The 19,076-nt window shown below is 41.7% G+C and overlaps 1 protein-coding gene across 3 annotated transcripts in view; it reads left to right on the top strand.

The window, feature by feature from the left end:
• Positions 1 to 19,076, top strand: part of NUP93 (nucleoporin 93) — a 111,049-nt gene that overhangs the window by 66,268 nt on the left and 25,705 nt on the right. For all 3 annotated transcript variants that reach the window (XM_027617462.2, XM_027617463.2, XM_027617464.2), the window contains 2 exons: positions 5,066 to 5,128; positions 10,093 to 10,221. In XM_027617462.2, the coding sequence (XP_027473263.1) occupies positions 5,066 to 5,128; positions 10,093 to 10,221 (192 nt within the window). The remainder of the gene's footprint in view (positions 1 to 5,065; positions 5,129 to 10,092; positions 10,222 to 19,076) is intronic.

The raw sequence follows: 19,076 nt of genomic DNA, 5'->3' as shown, positions 1-19,076 counted from the left end.
AGATAGTGGGGGAAACCTTTTTACATTACGAGGCAGCCCATTTCCTCTGTTAAAGGTGGGACACATGGAGGGTTGCCTGGGTGGCTCCGTTGGTTAAGCATCTGACTTTTGATCTCAGCTTAGGTCTTGATCTCAGGGTGGTGAGTTCGAGCCCCGCATTGGGCTCCATGCTGGGCGTGGGGCCTACTTAAAAAAAAAGAACACATGGCTGGAGATATTGCTTGGGCAGATATATGGTGTTTATTTGTTCCACAGCAATAAATAGTAATATTTTGGGAAGCCAAAGAGTTGACATCTAGAGCAGTAATTTCTAGCTTTTTGTCCGTGACCCATAGTAAGAGGTATGTTTTATACCATGACCCACTTCATACATAAAAGTATGTATACATAATTGGAAGAAAAGTTTCACAGAACAGTATTTACCCATACCACATATCTCTGTTGCATGTTACTTCATTAAAAAAAGTGCTGATCGGTTTCATGACCCAATTAGGAGTTCTGACTCACATTTTGAAAAACACCATTCTAAAGAAATGCCAAAAACGTGATATTTACTGTCTCATTCCTCCCCTAACTATATGAGGTAAGGAGGAAGAAAAGAATAAATATGCAGGGGCACCTGGGTGGCTCAGTCATTAAGCATCTGCCTTCGGCTCAGGTCATGATCCCAGGACTGGGATCGAGCCCCGCATCGGGCTCCCTGCTCAGCGGGGAGCCTGCTTCTCCCTCTCCTGCTCCTTCTGCTTGTGTTCCCTCTCTCGCTGTGTTTCTCTCTGTCAAATAAATAAATAAAATCTTTTAAAAAAATAAATATGCAGTCATAAAATATGTTTATTCTACCTTGATTTGCTGTGATAGAGACAGTATGGTAGAATGGGAAAAGGTAGAAAAGGGGTCAGAAAATTTGGATTCTACAAACTAGGTGATCTTAGTATGGACCCACAGCATTGTAGAGTTGGTAGAAGCTCTAGAAACCATCTCGAATGGCCCTTTCAGCATTAAAATCTATATTAATTAAGGACATACTTTAACGTATGATTCAATTAAGTAGCACTGAGACACAGTTTAGTGTTGAGTTAAAAGCGAGGACTAGAACCAGATGTGTGTAACACATGCCTAGTACAGAGTGATCCCCATAGCAGTGAAAGGGTTAGCCCTTATTAGTACTGGTACAAGAGTTAGTATTCTCTGAGCCTTCAACTTCATCATTCGTAAAGGGGAACTGATAATGGACGAAGAAAACAAATTTAAAGATATTTTTTTCTTCCTTCCTGGACTCTGTCTTTTTAGAGAGAAGTTTTTCTTCATTTTCTTGATTAGAAGTGTACTGTTCCCTTATTATCTTGGAAACATTGGGTCTCTTGAGAGTCAGAACTGTGTTTGAATTCTGCCTCTTCCTTTTCCTGGTTGGGAAACTGTGGTCCAGTTAGTTAAATGCTGAGAGTCTGTTTCTTACCTGTAAAATGGAGAGGGGGTGGTTGGGGGCAGAGTGGAGTGATATGTCTGTTTTTTCATATTGTTAAAAGATTAGCAGTAATGTCTTTGAATTGCTTGGAGCAGTGTCTGGCCCTTAATTGCTTCCTGAATGGGAGCTATTATATGTTACAGAAAGCTTGAAACCAAAACCCATTCAAGGAGCCAGTTAGAAGAGGGTCTGTTTCCAGGACTCTGGCAGTGAGGAGCAGTATACAGATGGGGAAGTCAGGAGTAGTTATCTTACTTAGCAGGCCTGCAGATGTTTGTGGAATGTTCTTTATTGAGTGGACCAGCAGTAGACGGGTTGGGTGGAAGACTGTGAGCAATTAAAAAGTGCTTGTCGTCTGCCTTCGGCTCAGGTCATGATCCCAGGGTCCTGGGATCTAGCTCCGCATTGGGCTCCCTGCTCCGCAGGAAGCCTGCTTCTCCCTCTCCCATTCCCCCTGCTTGTGTTCCTGCTTTTCCAATCTCTCTCTCTCTCTCTCTCTCTCTCTCTCTCTCTCTCTCTCTCTCTCTCTCTCTGTCAAATAGATAAATAAATAAAATCTTTAAAAAAAAAGTGCTTGTTGGCAAGAAGAGGGTTAGGGTGCGGTGCTCTGAGGGTCACAGTTAGATGGCTGGCCTCTCCAAGTGGGAGGTGGGCTGTTCAGTCTTGTCTGTGACCAGGGTCTTCATTGAGAAAGGCACCTCTCAGGTCACCCTTCATGCCCTCAGTCCTACAGAAAACCCATTTTCTGATGAGCTATTAAAAGTATATCTCTGGGATGTGGGGTGTGAGAGGTATCTCCCAGAAGCAGTGGGAAGGAAAGGAAACACGTGGAAAAGGGAAGTCGAGGGAGAGATCCGTGGGAAACTTGGGCCGAGGCAGGTATTTTTCTGCCCAACTATTTAGTTCTTTAATTTGTTACTTTCCCTCAAGGTGTGTATTCTTTAAAAGAAAGTAACTGCCACTAGATGGCACTCAGACCCCGGAACTATTATGACTGTATACGTTATAGTTCTGTTAAAGATTATTTTCAAAAGATAGGCCACTAATGTGTTGTTTTTAAAAATAAAATGTGATATGTAGCCAATTTTAGAGAGGAATAAAGGATGAAAAATTAAAAAAGATCTGTATATCTTGTGGGCCCAGTTTGTGCTATCGAGAAAGCCCAATTGTTGAGGTGTTTAATGGCTCATGGTCTTTGTTCATAGGTAGACGCTGTCTAAAATCTGATTCTCATGCACAGGTGTTTGATTTACTTATTAGTGAGACTTTTGAGATGTGGGCTTATAATGAATATTTTCAGGAAGAGAGTCATCTGCCCCTAAAACAGTACCTTTTTCCCTTTCTTTCATCACTATTTCACATCTCATCTCTTAGAAAATTTGGAATTGTGTTTCTTACAACATATTATGTTGCTTTTAAACAAACGTGTCTGATTATTGCTTTGCATTTGTGTTTTGTGTGTGTGTGTGCGCGTGCGCACACGTGCATGCATGGGTTACATGTAGACATGGGTACATTAAAGGAATGGGACAGGCTGATCACTGGGAAGAGCAGAGGAAGCCCAGAAAGGGCATGGGGCACTTGGCACAGTGCCCCCCCGACCCCAACTAGAGAGAAAAAAATAAGGCCAGGCCTTGTCGGGCAGTGGTTATCACCCTCCACCTTTACCCCAAAGATGGATTGCATAGACAATCCACCTCCCATAGCAGCAGCCAGGAAAAGGTGCCACAAAACACAATCTATGCCTGCCATTTGTTTGGGACCAACATTCAATGATGATCCCATAGCTTTGTTTATAAACTAATACTAAAACCTTTAGCTTTAGCCATTAAAGACTCCTTGTGAAAGTGAAATTATAATAAAGGTTTGTTGACTTGATTGATTTGCTGTGAAAGGGTATAAACAGGGTCTGTTAAAATCCTCCCCATCATTTCATGTCTGGCCAGAAGCAAGGATGTGGTGCCAAGCTGCCTCCTTCTGTGTGGACCACATGGGGTCCTAACTTTATGTGCTCTGGTTTATTGAGGCTATTGCATTAGTAGGCAAGTAACTAATGCTTCTCCCCACCCTACCCCATCACCAAATAGCAGTGTGGGTATTTGGAGCAGTCTTCATGTTGTGCCCTCAGAGCTGCCCAAGAGCTGCCTCAGGGACTGCCCTGGAGAAGCCTATGAGGGAACTGTTTCCTTGGCTGCTTGCCATTGTCCTTGTTCAATCCAGTGCACTGCCAGTTTGGGGTGTGACAGCAGGTGTGGGAGAATCATGGGCCAGTACATAAGAAATGAGGGGAATCTATGAAGATTAATATTTTATTTAAATTTATATTCCCAATTTTAGTGCCCTTTCCCCTTGTTTGTTTTCTTTTGTTTTGTTTTAGAGAATCAGCAACTTAGTATCTGGGACTGCTTGAACAACATATATTAAACTGTTATAGTTGTTAAAAATATAATAGGTGATCAAAAATTAACTAACCATGACAGTAAGTTTTCAATACTGTCAAATAATGGTTTTAAAATTTAGCATGTCTTCAAAACTTTAGCTTGATTCTGCTTTGTATTATATTCCCCCAGAGAGTTCATATTCCTGGGCATTTCCCTCTTTGATGTCACCAACAGGTCTAAATCTAATTGATTTTTTTTTTAATAGGCTCCATGCTGGACATGGGGCTTGAACTCATGATTCTGAGATCGAGACCTGAGCTAAGATCAAGAGTCGGATGCTTAACTGACTGAACCACCCAGGCGCCCCTAAATCTCATTAATTCTAATATGTGTATTGAATCTTGAGTCAAGCGCTTGATCGCATATCTCATTTAAAATTCATTTTACATACAGATAAACTAAAGTTGAGAGAGTTTGAGTGACTTGGCTAAATTCATGCCATCAGTAAATGGAGGCACCTTAATTTGAAACTAAGGCTGTCATCATGTTACTGTGCGGTTGCATGTTGTAGGCATTTAGCCCTGTGCATATTAAATCAGTCTTGGTCTTCTGTTCATCCCATCTATATTACTACAAGATATATTAAACAAGAAGTGAGTGTCATCAGGCCTGAAATAGGGAGTGCATGTGGCAAAACCCCAAAAGAACTGTGTGGGTTTTTGTTTGTTTGTGGGAGTATTCCAGCCATTGACCAGTAAATGGAAAACGCCCAGACAAGTGGATGGTGCTGCTTCTGCAGTGTTAGGAAGAAATTGAAGAATGAATTGAAAAAGCAGCAGAGAAATATAGACTAAAGACAGAAGCACTGTGACTGTTGTGTAGTCAAAGCTGTGTCTATAATCCAGGCCATTCAGAAATACTGAAGGGCAGTCTTGACTGTTAGTTTGCATTTTACATGTTTATAGGACGTGAGACTCGAGCTGCTCCTTCATGGGACTTCAGCTTCTAACAATCATCATGTGCTCTCAAAATGAAAGAAACTAGGAAACACCTGGAAAAACCATCTATTTTGATGTTTCTGAGTTAAGAAATTTCTGTCAGGGTGAAGGAGGGCAGGATAGCAGATATCCTGATGGCGATTTTTTTCCCCTACAGTGTACTTTTGATTATTTGAAGGTTGATTTTAACCTAAGTTGTGTCGTTTCTCCCCCTTTCCTAGGGCTTCCTGAAGAATGAGAAGGACAATGCCCTGCTGTCTGCCATTGAGGAGTCTCGGAAGAGGGTAAGGAACCCAGATGAGGATGGACACCATTGAGAGGGCAGCAGTGTTCTGGAAGCTGGAGCCTGTGTCCAGGCCCAGCTCTCCCTCCTTAGTTAGTTCACCAGAGGGAGTTCTACAGGAACCATTTTTGAGGAAGATAATCATGCTTGTAACTCTACTTGTATTTAGTGACTGAAATGCATCTGAAACAGAATGGTCAATTAATTATTAAATTAATCTTAAAGTGGAAGGCCAGACAATTCTTTGGTTTCATTGTTACGGTATATAAAATGGTATTTTGATTTCAGCTGACTGAATCAGCATTTCAGAACAGCAGTTATGATCAAGGATATTTTTCCTTAATCTTTCCTTTTATCATACAATTTGACTTTCCATGTTACCTTTTACATTAACAATTTTCCCAAGCTCTTAAAAAAAAAAAAAGGAAAGGAAGCCAGCTTGGCTGTCCACAGGATGATAAAGAAGTCAGCCAGAGCAGCCATTATATTATGGGCGGCAATATTTTGCATCAGGCATTCCCTCAAGATACTCAAGGATTGTTTACTAACATGTGTTATCTCCATTTGTTTCTGACAAGAATTAGAAGCTCAAAACCTTTCCAAAAGATCCCATTACAGAGTAAGAGATTTTATTTTTAGGCCACTGGAGTCCTTTGGGGGGCGGGGAGAGGAAGGTTTGCAGTCCCCAGGAAGGAGGCTGGGGAGGGTTCACTCTAGTCTGCCAGCAGTGTGTGTCTCTGCAGAAGTGCATAGGGTTGAAGGGGAAACCTCTGCTCTGTTGTTTACATTATAACTCTTATATCAAGTGAAATATATTTATGTATTATTTACATAGTTTAAAATTACTTGTATAGTGTAAAATAATAAAATAAAAAACCGTTTGTCAGTGTGCTTTATTAAAATGTTCTGTGCAGGTGGGACTATCTCGGGAAGGCTGATGGGGGGGGCAGTTGGGACTATCTCGGGAAGGCTGATATGGGGGGGGGTGCAGCAGGGGGCTTGCCAGCTCTAATTTGTAAGATGTTCCAAAGGCATTTATTTAAATGATTGGTACATTTAACTATCAGAGTAAAAACAAAATCCCCAAAATTTTATTAAGTACTTTTTTGGCAGTAGTATTTATTCCTAGAAATAGATTAAGATTTGAAAAAAAATTTTTTTTATAAAGGCTTCTTTGTTCACACTTTGAGTGAATTACTCACCAACATCAATTCTCTTGCTGTAAAGGACCAGTGAAATTAAATTAGGATTGTCGAATGCCACCGAGCCTTATTAATCCATTTACCCTGCGGAATGTGTTTCTGGAATTGGCAGTCTCTGTGCCATACTGAGACTAAATGTGCAGCCAGCCAAAACATCTAAGTGACATACCACAGTGCAAAATGTGTGCATATGTGTTTGTGAGGGAGATGTTCCGGTGTTGGGAGCCGGCCTGGGGGGAGACCTTTCACCTGTCTGGACACCAGCAGACTACCACTGAGCAAGAATTATTTTCAAACAAAAGGTGAGCGGCTTCCTGGCATTTTGGTGCTAATTTCATGTTTGAATAACTTGCCAATGTCCTGCTGAAATGCCAAGAAAACAAGCTACAAAACCACAAATGTGTCCTATGTTATTCCATTTGGTGCATCCCAGCAAAAACAGAACAACATTATCAGAACATATGTAGAGTTTCCAAAAGCCAGAAACAGCTCAATAATAAGCGGGTGTGAAGTCAAAGCGTATTTCCCTATTCCCTTTATGAAAGTGGGGTTCCAGTGCTCCTCACCCGTTTTTAATTCAGTTGCCCAGTTGTCTTCCTATCTTCCTTTCTTAACGGTATGCAGAGAGAGAGATGTCCACACATAACTTGAAATAGTCCAATGTAATTTATAATTTCTCCACTGCTTTGTCATTTTCTGTGGTTTGTCTTTCCTTCCTTTTATTTTGTACACATCCATGCACCCTTCCAGGTTGTCCCTTTTCTCTTCCCTCGGATTCCTCTGCTTCTTGTCCCTACTGTTCCCTACCTTTCACCTTGCCTCAGACCTTCACTCCTCTTAGTTGTCAGTTAGTAGCTCTGTTGACTCTCATTCATTAGCTCTCCTGGTTAACATTGTTCTTTGCACCTAATCCAGTGGTTCAGTTATGAGTCTAAAGGGAATAGGCTGAAATAGGGCAGATGGGTGGCTGATCATCTCTGATTAGCCCACAAATTAGATGTTCATTAGCTCGAATGTAATTAAGATAAGCTAGGGTTGCATGGTAAAGGAAGAGAATTTTAATATTAGGCCATTTATTTTTATTTGAAGCTCCTTATCACACTAATGATGAATGGAACCACAGTGCTGTTCATTCAGGTTGTGGGGCTGTTTTAAATGAGTAGCCTGGCATACTGCTTAGATATATCTGAGGATTTGAGCCCAGAAAGCTGCCAGTTTTCAGAGTACTTCCTGTGTTCTTGAAACAGGAGTTCTTGGCACATAGGTGGGCAGCCTGATGAACAGGTGTTGGTTAATTCCCATTCTTGTCACTCTACCCTTTAAATGATGCTGGAAGTCTGTGCCCACTGTCCTCATCAACAGCATTCTCTGCGTAGTATAGTGTCTGTTTTCTTCAGTTGCTTTCACTATTCTGCCATTCTTTACCAGCCAGAGGACTTATCCTTAAGAAAAACTCTTGTGACACTCCGGTGTCGTGGGTCAATACCACAGCTTAGGCAGTACCTCACCTCCTGTTGCAGGCTCAGAAAGCTGTGTGGTATGCCAGCCTTCCCCCACCTCCCCATTTCTGCCCACCCTGGTCCCTGTGCCACATCGCCCTTCATTTTTCCCTTGCTGGGAGAGGCTCAAGGCTGAGGAGGTTGTTGGTTTGACCACTACATAGGAAGAGTTGAGAAGAAACTGGTTCACTTGTGCACCATTTCTGGATATCTTCTTCCACCCCTTCTCCTACACCTCACACCGCCTTTCTGTTCTAGTATACTTCTCTCTATTCAAAGTGCATAGCTCTCATATTCAAGTTCACTAACGTAACAAGAGAAAATGATTTTTCCCTTGGGTATTTTTTCACCCCAGTCTAACTGATTGGGATAGTCCATTCTGCCTGACTTCAGTGGGAAGCAAACGAGGTGGAAGACTTTTTAAAGTTCGTGATTGTCATTTCTCCTTGTGTCTTCAGAATACATACTAGAGAAGGGATTCACTGATACATGGACCAAAATCAGACTTGCAGGATATGCCAGCCTTCTTCCTAATTATTTTTGTATATGCTATCTGTCTTTTTCACGTTTTAATAAATATTGGTCGATACTCAAACATCCCATTTGTAGGAAAAGTGTATATGATTTTTCTGACAGTTTCTCAGGGCTCATGTATATGGATATTATCAGTATAAATTATCTGTGTTGCCAGAAATAAAGTAGGCATTACTAATACTCATTCCCTTGGTGCTGCCTAATTAGATGCCAATCTGATTGTAAATGAAATGGCTTTTTGAAAAGTGGACTGAAGCTGTTGGGAAACCCAGTCTGCCAGTTAAAGAATAACAGGCTAAGAATGGTCATGATTCAGTGTATTTATAAGTTGCTTTCATTTCTTCAAGAACGTTTTGTTTTGTTTTGTTTTGTCTTCTCCCTCCCTCCCTTCCTCCCTTCTTTCCTTTCTTTCTCTTTTTCCTTTTCTTTCTGAGCACCTTTGTTTTGGCAACAACCTGCAGTATTACCACTAGACAGGCGTGAGGTTTGCCAGACATTTTCGTGATCACTTTGGGTAGAGTGGTGGGAGACCCAGTTGTAGAAAGTGCCACTTTTCTTTTACTGATTTGCTTCTTCCTATGAAAGTATTACTGTCTCTTAAAAAATAAAGACATTGAGAGACTCTCTTGTTTTTGTCTTTTCTTAGATATTTACTAAAAACCATTGATTTTTATAATCCAAGAAAAGTACTTCACTTTAAACTGTGACATGCTATCACTTGTAATATGTAGCCTAATTTCAGAGGTTTAAAAAGGTATTTATCTTCATGAGCACATGAAAAGATGCTAAACATTATTATCATTAGGGGAATGTAAATAAATCAAAACCATGAGAAATCAACTCACACCTATTAGATGGCTACTATCTCTCCCCCTGCCTCCCCCCAAAAAACCAACAACCCAGAGAATAGTAAGTACTGGCAAGGGTGTAGAGAAGCTGGAACCGTCGTGCATTGTTGGTGGGAATGTAAAATGGTACATCGTCTATGGAAACACTGTTCAATCCATCAAAAAATTAAACACAGCATTACCATGTGATCCAGCAGTTCCACTTCTGGGTATATACCCCAAAGAATTGAAAGCAGGAGCTTGAAGAGATATATGTACATCCATGTTTATAGCAACATTACTCACAATAACCAAAAGGTGGAAGTAACTCAGGTGTCCGTGGATAGATGGATGGATCAACAAAATGTAATAGACACACACAATGGAATATTATTCAGCCTTAAAAAGGAAGGAAATTCTGCATATGCTACAACACGGATGAACCTTGAAGACATTATACAAATGGAATAAGCCAATCACAAAAAGACAAACACTGTCATGATTGCACTTATATGAGGTACTTGGAAGTAGTCGAAAACAGAGAGACAGAAAGTAGAGTGGTGGTTCCTGGGGACTGGGGGAAGGAGGGTGGAGAGTCAGTGTTTAACAGGGCAGGATTTCAGCTTTACAAGATGAGCTGTGGATGGCTGCACGACAGTCTGAATGTACTAACATCACTGAACTGTACACTCAAAAGTGGTTAAGAAGTAAATGTTCTAAGTATTTTAGCACTATTAAATTTTTTTAATGCATTAGACTCTAAGGATAATTTTTAAAGTAGGTCGCTCTTGCTCTGCTTACAGAAAGATGATCATCGGAGGGGCTTTGAGTCTCTGTTGAACTTTGAAGGAAACCATGTTGTTTTCCCGTTTGGATCATCTCCCTTCTTTTCCTCTCTGACAGACCTTTGGCATGGCTGAGGAGTACCATCGAGAGTCCATGCTGGTCGAGTGGGAGCAAGTGAAACAGCGAATTCTCCACACACTGCTGGCATCAGGAGAAGATACCCTGGACTTTACTCAAGAAAATGAGGTAGGTTGAGGTAGGTTGAGTCTAAAAGATAGGCCTCTACTAATAAAAATGTGAGATCAAGAAATGCTTATCTACTTGACTCTTGGCGCAGATAATCACCATCTCCCCTTGGAGACACTTTCTTCCCCTGGCCTCCAGGATGCCCACATTTGTTGGGATTTCCTCCAGCATGTCTGGCTGTTTCTGCTCAGCTTCCTTTGCTGAGTTTCCTCAGGCTCCTTGACCTCTAGATGTTTGAGTGTCCTGGGGCTCAATCGTTGACCTGTGCTTTCTCCCTCAATCACTGCCCGTTGGTCTCATCTGGGCTTGTAGCTTTAAATACCATTTCTATGCTGACGATTCAGATTTACCTTGCAGCCCTACAGCCCAGACTCATTTATCTAGTGGCCTTTTGGCTCTCCTTGGGTGTCTCATAGCCATCTCAAGCTCTCCATGTCCATAGTTGGGTCATGATAGGAACTGCCCACCATCCCCCTTCTCATGCCAGCCTGCCAGACTTCTTTTCACAGAGTTTATCATCTTTATAAACGGCAGTCCAATTTTTCACTTACTCAGATCAAAAACCTCAGATTCATTTTTGTCCTCTCCTTCTCCCACCTAGTCTCTCTCTCATGTTGGCAGGTCCAATTAACCTTACTCTCAAAATATACCCAGACTCCAACCACTTCTTACTATTCCAGCGTTAGCACTCTGGTCCAAACCACCATCACCTCTCTCTCAGATTATTGAACTAGCCTCCTAACTGCTGGTTTTACCTAATATGGCTGTCTAACAAATTATCCAAACCGTAGTGGCTGCAAACAAGCATTTAGCTTAGCTGGGATTTCTGGCTCAGGGTTTAGTGTTAGCTGAAGCTATCATTTCAAGATTCAACTCAGGGAGGATCCACTCCTAAGCTCACTCAGTGTGGCTCTTGGCAAGCCTTAGGTTTTCTCTGGCCCTTGGCTGGGGATATCAGGTTCTTGTCATGTGGGTCTCTCTGTTGTGCTGCTCACAACATAATAACTTGCTTCTCCTGGAGCAAGAGTGGGGAATCTGAGGGAGAGCCAAAGTGCTCCCTGGATAGAAACCAGAGTTTCTGTGACTTAATCATGAAAGTAATATCTTTCCCCTCTGTTCAAAGTAAGTCACTAAATCCAGCCTGTACTCATGAGGAAAAGATCATACAGGAGCTTGAATCCTAGGAGGTGGGGATTTGGGGGGGGGGGGGCGGGGAACCATCTTATAGGTGCCCGACCACACTAGTCTCCCTGCTTTTGCCTTGTACAATATCTTCTCAACACGGCAGCCAGAATGACCCTGTTAAAACACAGGTTAGATCACGTCACTCCTCTGCTTAGGATCCTCCAGTGACACCTACCTCACTTGGAGTGAAAACCAGTCTTCACCATGACCTCTCTGTCCTCACCTGACCTAGTGGTATTGCCTCTCTGAGCTCACCTCATACTACTCTTACCGTTGTTCTTTCTGCTCCAGCCATGCAAGCTCCTTAACAGATTCCTTGAACAGAGCCGGCAGGCTTGCCCCTGCCTCAGGTCCTCTGTGCTTCCTATTGCGTTCTGTCGAGAATGTTCTTCCTCAAGTAGCTGTGTGGCCGTCTCCCTCACTTCCTTCAAATATTTATCCAGTCCCATCTCAGTGAGGCCTTCCAAGGCCTTGATACCTGGAATCTAACACAGCCTCTCCCCATTCAACACTTCCTGTATCCCCTTTTCTTGCCGTATTTTTCTTAGCATTTCCTTCCACGTACCATTGTGTATGTTTCATGTCTTTATACTGCTTAGTGCCTGTTTCTCATAGTAGAACATAAGCTCTGTGAAGGTAAGGATTTTGTTTGTCTTGTTTTTACTCATACCCGCAGTGCCTAGATGAGTGCCTAGAACAGATGCTCAAGCAATATTTGCTGAACAAATCATTGGGCTCTGGCTAACTTTGTGGTAGCTGAAGTATTAGAGATACGTTGAAACTGATTTTAGAGTGAGAATGTTAAATAGGGTTTGTTTTAATTGCCAGTGTTTATTGATTGGGGGTAGTGCTAAGTTGAGGGTTTTCTTCCCTCTGAAATCTGATTTTTTAAAAGGCAATGTATTTATATGATTCAAGAATTAAAGTACCCTGTCCCTCAAAAGCTCATTCCCTCCCCGCTTTGCCTCCCCCAGATGTAATCACTATTACTATTTTCTTGTTTATATTTCCATTGTTTCTTTATATGAACACAGGTATGTGAGATTATACATTCTTACCTTCCTCCCTCCTCCTTACACAAAAGTTAGCTTTCTCTATGCTCTGTTGTGTATCTTGCTTTTTTCACTTCATGTATCCTGGAGATCTTTCCTGAGAGGGACTTTGAGGCTTCTTCTTGGGAGTGGCAGGAAAGAGCATCTTGCTTGATCAGTCATGTCTGCCTTTATGCTTTGGGGAGCTATGACTTGCCACACAGTTACCACTCTGCTGTTGAGGAGCGAACAGATCTGGGGGTCAAATCCTCACTTCACCACTCACTAGTTCTGAGACCTTGTTCAAGGGACTTAACCCTGCAGACTTTCAGTGTCTTTACTGGTGAAATGGGATGATTGGGAAGATCAGTGATAATACACCTGACCCATAATGGCCATCCCTTTATTATTGTTATAAAAAGTTGTTTCAGATGATTTAGAGGTGCAGATTAAAAATTACAGTGTTAACAAAAATTACCGTGTAAGACATTTCAAGTAATAGTACCAGTGCTTCCTGGTAAGTCTTTTTTTTTTTTTTTTTTTTTTAAAGATTTTATTTATTTATTAGAGAGAGAGAATGAAGTCTTTATCCTGGAATTTGTTCCGTGGCTAGCTAGCATTCTTTTCTCACAAGAGCTAGGACAACCGAGGCTCAGAGAGACACGTAGTATACTGGTGAGATCCAGGACTGTTGGCTTCTATACCATTATTCTGTTGAAGTCTGGATCAAACGTGGGTAGTTTGGCAGTGTCATGCCTACAGGGTAACTTCATACATCCCGTACTGATTTAAAAACCAATTTTTTCTGTTAAATTAGCCCCCAAATAAATGCTAAAGACATTTGTGTTAGGAAACTACTCATTAAGGACCCCGTGGCACATTTCTTAGACTCAGAGACTTCAAAGACTAAGATCAGATCTTTGGGAAAGAAGAACTAATGCGTAAAACCCTTGGCCAGTCTAATGTTTCTCAATTTCTTGTGAGTCTGGACAGATAAGTAGAACAACTCATGGTTTTATAAACTTCATTTTTTAAAATGGTGTTAATAGGTTGTGGTCTGTATTGGGATTTGGAAGTAATTATAAGCTGCTAATGAGATGTTCTTTTTTGATTGCCCTTCTCTTAAAAATAGATTAGTCTATTTAGTAGACTTTTTCTTCCTTGACCTCGAGTCCCCTGGGAAGAGAGTTATCGATACTTTTGCTCTTCTCTATTGTGACACCTAGCATAATGGATAGCATTGCTGTAAAAGCTGGCAAGGGATGCAGATGCTTCTCCCTTTAGGTCACGTAGGGAAATGCCATTTTCTGCAACCTTGTTGGTTCTGTTTGTTGCTGTTGTTTTGAAATTTTTTCCTGAAGTATAACATATATACAGAAAAGTGCATGCATTATTAAGTATGCAGCTCCGTGAATTATCACAAATGGAACACACCTAGATGAAGAAACAGATTATTACCAGCACCCCAACAACCCTCCTTGTGTGCCCTTCCAGTCACTACTTCACCACCACCACCACCACCAAGGGAACCCATGGTCCTGACTTCTAACATCGTAGATTAATTTTGGCTGTTTTTGAACTTCATGTAAATGAAGTCATGCAGTATGTACTCTTGTTTCTGGCTTCTTTTGCTGAACATACTGTATATCGTTGCATGTAGTTGTGGGCCATTCATTTCATGGCTGAACAGTATAACTAGAATCAGCTTATCCATTCTTGGGTTGATGGACATTTGGATAGTTTCCAGTTCTTTGCTTTTATAAATAGTGCCATTGTGAACCTTCTTGTACGTGTCTTTTGGTGGACATATGTTTGCGTCTCTGTTGGGTACAGCTAAGAGGGGAATTGCTGGGTCAGAGGATATGCGTGTGTTCATCACTGGCAGATACTGCCAAACGATTTTCCAAAATGGTTGTATCCATGTACCCTCCTACCAGCACTGTGAGAGAATTCCATTTGTTCCGTATCCTTGCCACATGCTTGGTATTTTTTGCCTTTTTAAAATTTAACCATTTCTACAGGCTTTTTCCTTCTAATCTTCTTCAAACAATAATGGAAAGGTGATGTTATCTCCACTTGGGCAGGCATTTTCCTCTACCCTGTTTATAGGAAACCACATAGCGTGAAGGCCAGAGATAGGCTTTGGGATTCCCGGGCCTGGGTGTCTTTCTTGAAAATGGCCCCTCTGGAAGAAGTGTCATAAGGAATGTAGAACACGTGTGAAAGGGTTCGCCAGGTGATGGCAGAGAGTGCGCACGCAACACATCCGAGCAGTATTTATGGTGGCTGTTAGTATTTGGTAAGCTACACATGAAATTTATTTTAATCATTTCAGTAGGGATCTGGCCCCTTTCAGGGATTTCCCTTGGTTTATAAAGTATCTCTCAGAATGAAAGAAATCTGTGTGTATAAGTAGAAGAAATAATTAAAGAAGTATGACTTGCCATCTAAACCATTCTTTTCTGGGCACTTTATTGTCAGGAATAAGGTTGTTGGCATCCAGAATCATTGGTTAGGAAGGAGGCTTTTGATCATTTTGAGCTGACCTTACATTTGAAGGAAAATGTTCACATTTGGATAATTTAATATAAAGAGAAGCTTGAGACTTTTTTTTTTTTTAAGATTTATTTATTGGGCGCCTGGGTGGCTCAGTTGGTTAAGCAACTGCCTTCGGCTTGGGTCATGGTCCTGGGGTCCTGGGATCGAGTCCCACATTGGGCTCCCTCCTCAGTGGAGAGTCTGCTTCTCCCTCTGACCTCTCCCCTCTCATGCTTTCTCTCTCTCATTCTTTCTCTCAAATAAATAAAATCTTTAAAAAAAATTTATTTATTTTAGAGAGAGCAAGAGCATGGGGGAGGGGCAGAGGGAGAGTCTTAAGCAGACTCCAGGCTGAGCACAGAGCCCCACATGGGGTTCGATCTCACCGACCCTGAGATCACAACCTGAGCGAAAACCAAGAGTCGGACACTTAACCAACTGCACCATCCAGACACCCCTTGAGACTTTTTTTAAAAGCAAAAGTGAGGGGTGCTTGGATGGTTCAGTCGTTAAGCATCTGCCTTCAGCTCAGGTCATGATCCCAGGGTCCTGGGAACCAGCCCCACGTTGGGCTCTCTGCTAAGTAGGGAGCCTGCTTCTCCCTCTCCCTCTCCCTCTGCATCTCCCCCTGCTTGTGCTCACTTGCTCTGTCTCACTCACTTTGTCAAATAAATAAAATCTTTGAAAAAAAATTTAAAAAATAAATAAAAGCAGAAGTGAACTAGGATATGGTAGGTTCCTGAACCTTTTACCTCCAAGCCTTCTGATAACAGAAGAGCAACAACACATTGGTGATACCTGTTTCCAGCAAGTTTTAAGAAGGGAAATGATGCTTCCATAGAATAAATTCAATTTGGGAAATTGCTTTCCTTAGAATATGATTGAAGAAAGAGGTGGAATTTTTAAAGGAAGAGAAGAATTGAAAGATTGTTAATAACTTCTCAAGTTTGATCTGAATAAAAACCATGTGCTTTGAAGCAAGAAAGAGACTTCTGGAACCCCTGTGGCATCCTTGCATGTGGTTAGTGGGAGGGAGAACACCCCCAGTGCTGTGCTGCTCGCATGATAACACATGGGGTTTGAGCAGTGTTGGGAATCCTTGATATATCTTAGCCAACTTTTAAAACAGTATTTAAAAGTCAGTTTTTAATCTAACTTCAGTACAGTCAGTCTCATGCCTGCATTGGTATTAGATGTAGTCAACAGATGGGGTTTTTTTCCCCCAAAGTTTTATATATTTATTAGAGAGAGAGCACACACACACATGAGCAGGGGAAGGGGCAGAGGGGAAGCAGACTCTCTGCTGGGCTCTCTCTGGGAGATCATGACCTGTGCCAAAACCAAAAATTGGACACTTAACCGACTGAGCCACCCGGGCACCCCAGTAGATGGTTCTTTAATGTAATTGTCTGGAGAATGACTGAGCCTAGCAAGCAACAGGCTCCATTGAGAAGCTAAGTTGTAGCTTAATTGCAGATAGTGAAGGTAACATTTCACACTGTGATGCACAAACAGTGAGTGTTGAATATAATTTCTCATTTTGATAACTGACATAATACCAGATTTCATCAATTCCCAGTCACAAAACTTTTCCACATTTTAAAATCTCTGAAATCAGGGTGTATCTTAAATCCAGTGTCATAATTTAGTTGACAACATTTTCCCTTCCCTAGTGGTACATAAATAACCTGTCTTATCATAGATGATGTATTAGATTCAGTGGAATACAGTCAAATAGAGACCAACAGAGTCTGAATTGGGAAACTCTAGACTAGATGATTCCAAACTGTATTTTATGGCTCCCTGGTCATTTCCTGGGGGGAAGATTTCTTTCACAAACTGGAATGTGGGTGGGATTTCAAGTATAGAAAGTGCTTTGCTGTTCTTTCAAAAAGAAGTTCAAAAAACCCAAACAGGCCCTTCGTTTTCACATCATGATGTATCATACACGAGCACCTTCTTGCACAGTATTCCAACGGTAGAGCGATATAGATGCCCTTTCGGACACTTGGCCGCTCTCCTCACTCCACGCAGCCATAACGTCTGACAGCAACGCACCTGCTGTCCTTCCAGCTCCCTCTCGTGCATTCCTGTGCACTTGTAGACGGACAACTTCAGCTCATCGCGGTCCATTTATTCCATAAATAACACCATCTTATATATTAGATTCTACAACTTAGCATTACGGTTTGATTTTTTTGAACTTAGTTTGGAGCCTTTTCTAGGTGTTAGTACGTGTAGGTGTCTGCCATTTTTTAGTGGCTCTATAGGTTTCATTGTGTAAATGGCCCAAGAATCCTTCCCACTTTGTCCGTGAAGAATGGAGGCTCCAGAGAAGTGAAGATGTCATTACTGTAGGTCACACAGTTGGGTTGCATTTAGAACCTGGGTCTTCTGGTCCCCAAATGGTGTTTCTTTCTAGTAGTACTGGACTTCTGTGTACAGATTCTATAGCCAGCTATTGTGAATTAATCACTTTGGTTCCATTTTGCTTATATAAAATCAAACATTATACTTGGAAATAAACTCTCATCCTTTTGTAGTATTTGCATATATATTTTTTACCCCATACCTATTTTGCTAAGAATGCTAGTTACAATCTTTTCTCTCTAAGTAGAATGTGCCCTTCTTGGGAAAAGTTTTATTTGTACCTGGATATTCTTTGTACAAAAGTAGTTGCTTAACAAAGCTTGTGGTTCCCTGCTGCCACCCTCCAGCCACTTCCTACCTGACCTGGAGTGTTCTATTAATGTTTTGGGATTACCCTCTATTCTGAGAAGACTTCTCATTTCTGTGCTCCCTGCTGATTCTTCACTTGTCGTATCTCCAGACTCCTGGGTGAGCCCCTTGCTGCCCTCTCTGGCCCTGCCCTCCCATCTTCCCTGCCTTTCTGGTCTCTGATTCCCTGCTTCTGTCGTTCCTGCCGTGGTGCCATCAGGCCCTGGTGCAGAGAGACCCAAGTGTCCAAGGGGTTTGGAATTAATCCCACACAACATACTGGCAGCTGCTTTCCCAGCCCTCAAGCAGCTCCTGGGTTTGAAATTCCAGTGAATGTTTGCTGGTTCCTCGGCTCAGGAATGTGCACGTACACATCCTGTTGTTGAGATAATTGACTTTATGTGTGGTGTGACGGAGACTGGGCCAAGGGCAAATGAAGGAGAGGTAACTTTGAAAACAAGAGCATTAGGCAAAATTAATTTAAATGGAAATTTGAAGGCTGAAAAGCAACTACTTTTTAAATGGATACTTTTAAAAGTTAGGTTTTAGTACTGGAACATATTTCTCAAGGCTGTTTACGTATATATAGCTGAAACAGCTATGTCCTTGCAGAAATGTTTTAGTGTTGTGTTCCCCTTTTTATCCTCCTAGTCACTCCCCTCAATTAGGCTACTGGAGTTAATAGACTTAGTGCTCTGTTTTTTAAAAAAGACTTTGGGGGCGCCTGGGTGGCTCAGTTGGTTAAGCGACTGCCTTCGGCTCAGGTCATGATCCTGGAGTCCCGGGATCGAGTCCCACATCAGGCTCCCGGCTCTGCAGGGAGCCTGCTTCTCCCTCTGACCTTCTCCCCTCTCATACTGTTTCTCTCTCTCTCTCTCTCTCAAATAAATAAATAAAATAAAATAAAATAAAAAAGACTTTGGGATCATCAACTTTCATATGGTTAGTTCTGTTCCAAAAGTATGGCTGGCTGGCTAATAGAATAGGCCTCAACTGTGTGTTACTGGGAACACTCAGAATTAGTCCAGAAGGAGAGAATGAGCTGCTGGGGGGTTCTGTTCATACAAGGAATATGTATTTATTGTAGAAAAATGAGATGAGAATTCCCAGCCAGCACAAAGTAAAATAGTTTATGTTTCTGTGGTGTCCATATCTATCCAATAGGGTTTATTCCTGTGTTCATTATAGTTGTTTATGTTTTGTTTAAAAGGTGGTAATAGTTAGTGTTTGGGGGCTGTGCTGAGTTCTTTCTACTTATTCCTCACAACAATGCTGTGAGGTAAGTACTGTTTTTCTCCTTGCTTCATCTTGATCACAAACCGGAGGTGGGTGTTGTTACCGCTCCTGTTTTACAGCTAAAGAAACCAAGGCTCCAGAGAAGCA

This window comes from Zalophus californianus, chromosome 17, assembly GCF_009762305.2.
Source record: "Zalophus californianus isolate mZalCal1 chromosome 17, mZalCal1.pri.v2, whole genome shotgun sequence".
Taxonomy (NCBI): Eukaryota; Metazoa; Chordata; class Mammalia; order Carnivora; family Otariidae; genus Zalophus; species Zalophus californianus.
The sequence above is the reverse complement of the archived record's forward strand: the minus strand, read 5'-3'. Positions and strand labels throughout refer to the sequence as shown.